This window comes from Octopus bimaculoides, chromosome 15, assembly GCF_001194135.2.
Source record: "Octopus bimaculoides isolate UCB-OBI-ISO-001 chromosome 15, ASM119413v2, whole genome shotgun sequence".
Taxonomy (NCBI): domain Eukaryota; kingdom Metazoa; phylum Mollusca; class Cephalopoda; order Octopoda; family Octopodidae; genus Octopus; species Octopus bimaculoides.
Genome location: NC_068995.1, coordinates 36,827,577 through 36,838,183, shown reverse-complemented (window position 1 = coordinate 36,838,183; position 10,607 = coordinate 36,827,577). Strand labels below are relative to the sequence as shown.

Below are 10,607 nucleotides of genomic sequence, written 5' to 3'. Positions count from 1 at the left end.
GGCCTACCTCTTGCACGGGTTCCCTCAACTGTTAGGGTGTGGCACTTTTTCACGCAGCTATCCTCCTCCATTCTCACCACATGTCCATACCAGCGCAATCGTCTCTCTTGCACGCCACAACTGATGCTTCTGATGTTCAGCTTTTCTCTCAAGATACTTACACTCTGACGGGTATTCACATTGACATTACACATCCAACGGAGCATACTGGCTTCATTCCTTGCGAGCTTACGTATGTCCTCAGCAGTATATATATATATATATATATGGTAAAGGCTGCATGTTAAGAAGTTTGTTTCCTAACCATGTGATTTTGGAATCAGTTCCACAGCATGGTGTCTTGGGCAAGTATCCTTTTCTTATAGTGTCAGGCTGACCAAAGCTTTGTAGGTGGATGTGGTAGACAGCAACTGAAAGAGGTCTGCAGTGCGATCATGTGCATGTGTTGGTGTCTCCTAGATGCCTTTCCTGTTGCCAGTGTTGCTCAATGTTTGCAAACAAGTGTCATCAACATATGGTGTCCCTTGTTTCCAATCATCCTTGTAAAACATGTCTGGCCATGAGGAAATATTACTCTGCCTGGAAACAGAGATGATAGCTGGCAACAGGAAAGGCATCTAGCCATCAAAATACTGCTTTGAGAAGTTGCTTTTGACTCAAGCATGTGATGATGATGATGATGATCATGATCATGATGATGTACATTTTACTGAACCACTCCATAATCTTGATTACATTGGAAAATGAAAAATGGTAGTCTGCTTATTAGAAATATAGCCACAAAATAAAAATGGCAAGGTTGAGAGGATGAGGCAAATCGCACCTTATAATGACATTCGTAGTAAAGGGAACTAACTTTTGATTCATTGTGATAATAAAGTTATCTTCCTTACAAGAATAGGCAGTGTGTCTGTTACATTATTTTATATATACGTACATTCACACACATGTATATATATATAATACAAATGATATATGAGCATATGCATGTATACATACATATATGCACATACCTACATCTACATGTATATATAGATGCATATCCGGGTACAGGACGTCAAAAAAAGAACAGGAACATAAACAAAGCACAAAAAACGAACTTTTTTTTTACGGACAACAGAATTAACACATAGGAAAACAGACGAGCCACTTATGGAACTTTTCCTTCATCAGCTGCCTCTATTCTAAACTAGGCGTTTCGAAGATGATATATATATATATATATATATATATTTTTTTTTTTTTTTTTTTCCCACTGGCAGAATGAGTAAATTATATTATAAAAAATTGTAGTTGCCATAACAGGAAAAAACTATACCCTGCTATTAGATATTCTACGGTATCAATTTATATTTAGAAGTTCAAATCCTGCTTAAACTTAAAAAATAAGATTCAGTAATATATTGCAAGAGAGTTCACCTAGCCACCACATGCTTTCAGTTCAGGTAACATATATATATATATATATACATATATATATGGTATCTACTGCAGTAAAGTTTATTCTAACAGAACATTCACATTTAAGTGAGGATAAGTATTACCTCTCAGTATTAAAACTGCTTCTGTCGCTAATATAGGTTTCTTAACAAGCTCACTGGAACACCAGCACTTGTTCTGGCACTGTTGTTCTGTATATCACTGGCAGGGAGATGAGCCCTTGCCATCTCTAGCAGTCAAGCATCCATCATTGACAAAACCAAAGGAGGATGAAATCACATGATCCAACAGTCTCGGTGTTGGAGGTGGTGGGGATTTATCTCCCCGCTAGCAATATAAACAAGAGAGCATTTTGCACCAAAAGCCAATATGAGAGTTTCTCTCCTCATATCTCCTGCAGTAAAGCTTGTTCAAACAGAACATCCATTTTAAGTGGGGATAAATGTAAATAATGATTTCTAACTTAGACACAAGGTCAAAAGATGAAAGTGAGAGGAATACACTCCATTTCAAATATACTGAAACCAACAAGGTCTCTATGTGGTTTCAAGATCTACTAAAAATAGCAGTCAAATCTCACTCAAACTATACCTTGCTATTTTAAAAAGGGGGGAAAAAACTTTTAGATATATTTTCTAGAATTCCTTTGAATATGTAGATCTGCTTGATTCAAGCTGATCTGAGGCAAATCAATAACAGCATTGAAGTAGGAAACATGAAGAACAATGTGGATTTTGAACCTGGAATCAAGAAACACACAACTAAATACGGTGTTGAATTCTCAAGACATTTAATTATCTCAGCATCTACACCTAATAGAAACCATCATACATATAATTCAGTTTTTAAAAAATCAATTCAAAGAAAGACTAACCAGACTTAGTGCAAGTGTGGCTGTATGCTAAGAAGATTGTTTCCCAACCACATGGTTCTGGGTTCAGTCCCACTGTGTGACAACTTGGGCAACTGTCTTCTACTATAGCCTTGGGCTGACCAAGGCCTTGAGAGTGGACTTGGTAAACAGAAACTGAAAGAAGACTGTAGTAGATGTGTGTGTGTCCCCACTACTACTTGACAACCGGTGTTGGTGTGTTTATGTCCCCATAACTAAGCAGTTTGGCAAAAGAGACCAACAGAATAAGTATCAGGCTTAAAAAAAAGAATTAATCAAGTATGGAAGTCAATACATTCAGCTAAAATCCTTCAAGGCAGTGTCCCAGCATGGCCACAGTCTGACTAAAACAAGTGAAAAAAAAAAAAAGAATTACGTTTTGCATCATCTCTGACATCCGTATTCTCTGTGGTCGTTGCTGCAAGCTGGTGTTGCTGTTGAATCCGCATAAACAACTCTTTTTGTTTGGGAGGTAAATGGGAGGGAATTTCAATAGGAACTTGTTTTCGTTCTTCTTTTTCTTCATCGGTGTTATGCCGATCTTCTAACGCTCCATGACGATGATGAAATGGATGATGTAAAGGATGATGAAGGTTATCTAAACAAGAAAATACATCAATAAATATGATTATAGAAAACCACAGCAATGCAGTTGGGAACAGATAACAACAAAAGACAACATTTACCTTAAAACATTTAAAGACATTCTGATATTTCATCCTAAATATTGTCATAGGCAAAAAGAGCATTTTAAAACTAATGCTAAGGTAAGAGCATTTTAAAACTAATGTTAAGGTAAGAGCATTTTAAAACTAATGTTAAGGTAAGAGCATTTTAAAACTAATGTTAAGGTAAGAGCATTTTAAAACTAATGTTAAGGTAATTACAGTACTGTTATTAAAACAAGTGAACAATTTCTAGCCTAATTTAAACTTTTCAGTTTAATATAGAAAACTTGAAAAAAAGGACAAGATAAATTTTATAACACAATTATAAAGCTATTACAAAAACAAATCAATATTTAACTGATGGATTTAACTGAAAAAAAAATCAGCAGCAGCTAACTTTATTAACAATATTTATACTAAACGGTGAAGTAATAACCTTATTCTTTTTCCATCAAAAGAAATGATATATTTTTCAACAGCTTTTATTAGTGAATTCTTATTTTAGGTGATTTACAAACTATCATACAATATGAAGCTTAACTTCAGGATTTTCAATAAGTATTGACAAAATGTTTCCAAAACATTAACAGTTACTTGAACCTAATACTGACATGTCTGAAAATGGTCAATCTGCAGACAAGAAAAGAATTAAGCGCCAAAATGCAGTGGTCATTAAATCTACATTAAATGTTCATTTACCTTCCTCTGTTAATTAAAAAACAACACCTTTAACAATATATTTATTTGCACACTTACAAGTATCAGCTTGCATTCAACATAGTTAATTTAATACTTTTGGCTACATTCAAAAGAACAGCAAAGCAAATTGACCCCATCACAATGATAACGAGAAACATGAAAAAGGTGAACATTTATGGGAAACAAGTTATATACCTAATGGTTGAGGAACATTCTTGTCATCAGGATAATTTGAACCAATCATAACAGACTGTTGAGGATGTGGTGGGCTGCAGCCAAGTTGTGGAGGTGTCTGTTGCTGCTGGGGAGGACAATCCCCTGGTGTTTGGCGAGAACCAATAAAAGAGGAATGCCCAGGAGATCCAATTGGAGGACGAATTGACACAGAGCCTAATCCTCCAATACCTGCACCAGATGGAGGCAATGAACAAGAAGAATTCCCAGATGGTGACAGAGACAAAGCATCTTTGTAAAAACCAGGCCTGAAACAGATGTAAAAAAACAAAAACAATTGTTTAAATAATGAACTACAAAAGAACTCTCCCATAAAACATACAATAATTCACATAAAGCACATATCAGCTTCTAATTTAACCCTTTGACATTCAAATCACTCTGTCAAATGTTATGTTTATTTATTCAAGGATTGGCTCTTGTGCGGGTGGCACATAAAATGCACCATTTTGAGCGTGGCCGTTGCCAGTACCGCCTGACTGGCCTTCGTGCGGGTGACACATAAAAGCACCCACTACACTCTCTGAGTGGTTGGCGTTTAGGAAGGGCATCCAGCTGTAGAAACTCTGCCAAATCAGATTGGAGCCTGGTGTAGCCATCTGGTTTCACCAGTCCTCAGTCAAATCGTCCAACCCATGCTAGCATGAAAAGCGGACGTTAAACGATGATGATGATGATGATGATGATGATGATGATCTCAATTAATCATGCATTATCTTTTAGCTTCAAGATATCAATGATGTGATTGTTTATTTTAAGAATAACATTGTCGGGTAGATGTGAGAGACCTGATCTGGTCAGTTTGAATATAAAACAGGAAGAATATCTGGGCTGATATGGTCAGTCTGAATATTAAAGGGTTAGAGTACAAATGTTGTTTTATGAGGTTTGTTTTGTTTTGTGGACAGATTTACAGATATTTCTTCAATATCTAAAAATAAAGAATAGACTTCATGTCACAAAAATCAATCAGTATATTATGGAACTCATTACCAATATGAACAAATAATATTTCAGACATAGCTGAAATTTTAGTTTTTCAAAGTGGAGACTACATAAAACATGCCAATCATTCTAATATGTGAATTTTGATTGAAAAAAAAATTTGTTATATCACCAAACTGAAAATATTTTTGAAATCAAAACATTTAAGACTAGATTATAATGCAAGCATATTATCTGAATTTATATTTTTAACTCGTGCCTTACCTGCCAGGTGGCTGTACAGTAGAACCTTGTGGCTTTTTAGGACTCTGACCAGGTGGGTAGACTTTGATATCAAACAAAGAAGGTATCTTCTTGCTTCCTCCATTTGATCCAGGTGCTTGGTTGCCTCCTTTATCTCTCATATGTTCTAAACTTTCATGTGTAAGGGAATCTAAACAAAAATATTTTTTAAAGATGTCTTAAAATGTGCGATGAATGTTAGTAAAGAGATGAATTTTTCTTAACACCATAAATTTCTTCACGGCCAACAGTTAATGTAAGTAATTTACAGTATTGAAATATTCTAGTTTCTATGTTTCAGAATCCCAATAATTATAGTTAAAGCCATTCTTGTAAAAATATAATGAACAAAAATAACAGAATTCAAATATTTTAGTTTGCGAAGACTTATTGGGGCAAGCGAAAGCGAAATCGGGATGGCACCTGTGCCCAGCGTCACCTTTCTGGCACTTGTGCCCGTGACATGTGTAAGGATTTTCGAGCAAGATCATTGCCAGAGCCCCTGGACTGGCTCTTGCGCGGGTGGCACATAAAATGCACCATTTTGAGCGTGGCTGTTGCCAGTACCGCCTGACTGGCCTTTGTGCGGGTGACACGTAAAAGCACCCACTACACTCTCTGAGTGGTTGGCGTTAGGAAGGGCATCCAGCTGTAGAAACTCTGCCAAATCAGATTGGAGCCTGGTGTAGCCATCTGGTTTCACCAGTCCTCAGTCAAACCGTCCAACCCATGCTAGCATGGAAAACGGACGTTAAACGATGATGATGCAGTAGAATACCAGAGAGGTAAAGGTGCATGGCCTAGTGGTTAAGATATACTCAAAATTGTAAGATCATAACTTTGATTCCTGGACCAGGCAATGTATGGTGTTCTTAAGCAAAACACTTTATTTCATATTGTTCCCATTCACTCAGCTGTAAATGAGTTCCAACAATAGCTGGGAAGTTAACCCTATGACAGACTAGCATCCCATTCAGGAAGGTGTTGCAATTTCAGTTACTTATACACCTTAGAAACGGTATATAAGTAATCGTCTCCACTCCAATAACCTCACCATCACAGTACATAAACATATTAAGTATAAAAGCAGTTCAGGTCACTTCAATCCAACAAAGTCACTAGCCCTAACAATGTCTTTACAATACACAAGAAATTTGATGAAAACAATGTTATTGCATCATTATCATCATTTAGCATCTGCTTTCCATGTTGGCATGGGTTAGATGGTTAGACTGAAACTGGTAAGCTGCACCAGGTTCCAATTTGATTTGGCATTGTTTCTATGATTGGATGCCCTTCCTAATGCCAACCACTCCAAGAGTATAATGGATGCTTTTTACATGCCACCATCACAAGTGTCAGTTATGCAATACAAGCATTGGCCCATCATCATTTTAGCATACACTTATCAACAATGGGACAACACTACTACTATTACACATAGAGATCCTAGATCTAAAAAAAGGCCACTCAACTGATAGGTTTGAAGTCAACTGCCAATAAATTCCACCCATTCTTCGCTCAGCCACACTACTACAGTGGCATCTGCTCCTCAGAGCTGGTAGATCTCATACTACCTCCACTCAAGCCCTCCTGAGCAATACTGTGTATATCCCCGTACTCTTCAAGTCCATATAAACCCCTTTCCTAGTCATTGTCCACAACATAAACCTTCTGAAATTCCTTCCTTGCTCACACTTTTCATGAGCCATTAACTCGCAGTTGTTCAATTACATCAGTCTCACTGGTCTCAGAGGATCCACTGCCCATTTCTCCAAGACCAAAAAAAAAATCATTTAAAAAGAACCTCACCAGGAATAATTATGTAAATAAATAAATGAGAAAAATAAACAAATAAATTACCATCAGAATCATCTGATCTTTCATCATCTCGATTATCAAGGGCCTAGAAGAAGAAAAAAAAACATATTTATCATCATGAGAAATCTTAGCTTTGTTGAATTATAAAGTGAAATTTTAATAATGAAATATTGCAAGTTGTGAAGTATATTTAGTTAACATTTTCATTATCAAAACAACACAAACAGTCTCTTTTACCAAAGCACTTGAAAATGCCTAGATTTACCTATTTATATCTAACCCTTTAGCATAGAGATTGTGAAATGTAATGCTTATTTATTCACATTGTTTTGAATTAATCATGCATCATTTTGCAGCTTTCAGATTTTTATGATGTGATTACTTATTTCTAGAAGGACATTGTTGGGTCAGTGTGAGAGGTCACATCTGGCTGGTTTGAACATAAACTGGAAAAATATTTAGGCCATGTATGTTGTTGTTTTATGAAACCAATCTAAATTTGTGATTACTTTAGCATTTAAATGAAATCATCATCATTCTAACATCCACTTTTCCATGCTTGCATGAGTTGGATGGAATTTGTAGAGGTGGATTTTTCTATGGCCAGATGCCCTTCCTGGTGCCAACCTTCAACCTATTTCCAATTAAGGCAATATTTCTCCATGCCCAGACATCTTCAAACAAGATTGGCAATAATGGGCAGCACTGCATGATGGTGATACTCATTTACAACTATCATGCAATACTGAAATAAGGAAATAGTAACACATGCATAAACATATACACAGATATATATATATATATATTCTGTAAATAATAATAATATTTTATAAGCTTAAAACTTGTAAGTGATCACCACGTGTATTGACTAAAGTAAATAGTCTAATATTGGGACATATAAGCCCTTGACAGAAAAAAAAGTGAATTTTCTGTATGCATGGGACTCAAACCCACACCACTGTAAATTCAAGATAAATGTGCTACCATTTACATCAACATACTAGTCCAACCCATGCTAGCATGGAAGGTGGATGTTTAACAATGATGAGGATGATACCCACTCACTTCTTCCTTAGATTTAAGAACTATAATTTCATAGTATTGTTTTTTTAAACAAACAAGCATGTGTGTTTTCTGCAATGATTTGAGAAGCGGTGATGAGTGACAATTCTGTGAGGAATAATAATATTTTATAAGCTTAAAGCTTATAAGCAATCTAATATTGGGGCATACATACACACATACAACAGTCTTCTTTCAGTTTCCATCTGTAAAATCCCATTGTTACAGTAGAAGGCACTTGTCCAAGGTACCAAGCAGTGGGACGGAACCCAGAACCATGTGGTTAGGAAGCAAGCTTCTTAACCACACAGCTACCTGTACCTTAAGTTATGAAAGCATTAAGAAAAATTAATATTGTATTTAATGATATATCAGACAAAAAAAGCTAACCTTTTGCAGAAGTATTTTTGTTTCTTCGTTCAGTGGCTCATGTGAAAATTTACAGTTTTCTCCTTGGTAACATTGAGCACCAGTGTGGAAATATTTACAAGGGTACTCGCCTGCGAAAAAATAAAATCAGTAAATATTTTTTAAAATTGAAGAATACTTTAACTTTACTTTTAAATTTCAAAATACTCTTAATTAGATTTTATTTAACACAATGATGCATGAAAATTACCTTTCTATTCTTTTTATTTTTTTCTTCTAATTTTGAAAGATGTCACAGAATAATAAAAAACATAAAAAATTACAGAATTTTGATTAATTTTAAATTTCAACTAACCATGCATAAATAGACAGCCCTCTTTTGTACAAATGGAGTTTAAATAGAATTTGCATATTTCGGATTTCTTTGGTGGTATGAAGTCATGACTGTAAGGACAATCTTCAGCCTAATAAATGAGAAGAAAAATAGGCAAAAGGTTATTGTAGGGTAAAAAAAAAAAAAGAGAAAGAACAATTTTTACCTGACAATGCAAGAAAGAGGTTTTTGTCATCTAATAGACATTTAGTTTTTTTGTGAACTTTATTTTTCAATAAAGATTCCACCACAGTCTAAGTTGTAATAGTTGGCTAAAAGGAACTACAAAACACATCACATGCAAATATGTAAAATGCAAATACACACCTGTATATCTATCTTTTACCCACATGCAAACCTATACACAATAGGAACTTAAAACTCTCAAAGCCACTACAAATGATAAATCTCCGAATCTCAAATGATGTTTCATCCATAATGACCAATTCACTATAAAATTGTTAAAACTGAATCTCTAACAGACTTCCTCAACAGAACAAAATACTTCAGCCCTAAATACTCTCTACATTAGAATGCGAATCTTGTATCCAAGATGGTGTTAGTGCTACTCACAGATATCTTACACATCATCATCATTTTTTAACGTTCATTCTCCATGCTGGCATGGGTTGGATAGTTTGACAGAAGTTGGCCAGCTCAAGGGCTGCCCAGACTCCATTTGTCTGTTTGGCATGGTTTCTATGGCTGGATGCCCTTCCTAAAGCCAACCCTTTACAGAGTGTTCTGGGTGCTTTTGCGTGGCACTGACATGGATGCTTTTATGTGGCACTGGCACACCCGAACCCACAAGGCTAGGATCTCTTAGCTGAGAGAGAGATGTAAAGAACAAGCCTGCCTGCATACATGGACAACCATGATTTTACTTAGCTTGGAATGTCTTCTCAAGTACAGCAAACTGCCAGGAGTCTTGGTCCCTCGTCATTCTTCCTGTGACGCTCAACATCTGAAGATCCTTTCTAACCAGTTTAGCCCACCCCTTCCACACGCCCCTCCACTACAAATAAAATTCATCCAGATTATCGACAAAGTTTCCCTCAAGTATTAGCTCAGACACACTGTTTCTTCTCTTCCATCTTTATTATTCATTCTACTCAGCTGGAAAAGCCATACCACTGACCCAGCCCACTCATAATCCCTACTATGTCTCGTATTTCAAACCCTACAATAAAAACTTTGCTCAGCCCTTCCTCCCCTACAAGCATATCACACCAACAATATATTCTCCACAGACATCACTCTCCAGAGATATTGGTGGGAAATCATCCAGATTGATCTTCGTTAGCAATTTAGAAAACCTTACAAAAATCATGGGGTATTGCTCCTCTGCAATGAACTAAATAACAAGAGATAAAGAAAAACATTTAATTTACATGTATATTATATCTTGTTTCCTCCCTACTTAATAAAGGAATTACATCAATGAAAGATTACATTGAATGAATGTTCAATACTGGAATTCTGGTTTAACTTTGCAAACTTTATATTGTTTGGAATTTTCAGAAATTTTTGGAAAATTTGTGTACTGTACACAGGAATTCATATGATTATTAAAAAAAAAAAAATTTTTTTGTATGTGATTTAAGAAAATTTTAAATGTTGTTTCTAAGACATCTCATGACCACCTGAAACCTTCCTAGTTTCTTTGATACTCGGACATGTATTGATATTTTTTCAATATTTTTCTCCCCATAAACATATTTAATGGAATGATGACGCCCCCAAAGGTGGTCCATTGCTGGGATAAAAGCAAAAAGTGCCGACTGCCCATACCTTAAACTCTGATTAAAAACAAATTCAAAGA

General features: G+C 35.7%; 1 protein-coding gene across 1 annotated transcript in view; it reads right to left on the bottom strand.

The window, feature by feature from the left end:
* LOC106882725 (zinc finger CCCH domain-containing protein 4) overlaps window positions 1-10,607 on the bottom strand; it is a 30,609-nt gene that overhangs the window by 6,768 nt on the left and 13,234 nt on the right. Inside the window, exons 6-12 of the mRNA XM_052973398.1 lie at window positions 10,020-10,139; window positions 8,768-8,876; window positions 8,434-8,543; window positions 7,024-7,066; window positions 5,143-5,311; window positions 3,895-4,181; window positions 2,709-2,930 (exon numbers count right to left, since the gene is read on the bottom strand). Coding sequence (XP_052829358.1) covers window positions 2,709-2,930; window positions 3,895-4,181; window positions 5,143-5,311; window positions 7,024-7,066; window positions 8,434-8,543; window positions 8,768-8,876; window positions 10,020-10,139 — 1,060 coding nt within the window. The remainder of the gene's footprint in view (window positions 1-2,708; window positions 2,931-3,894; window positions 4,182-5,142; window positions 5,312-7,023; window positions 7,067-8,433; window positions 8,544-8,767; window positions 8,877-10,019; window positions 10,140-10,607) is intronic.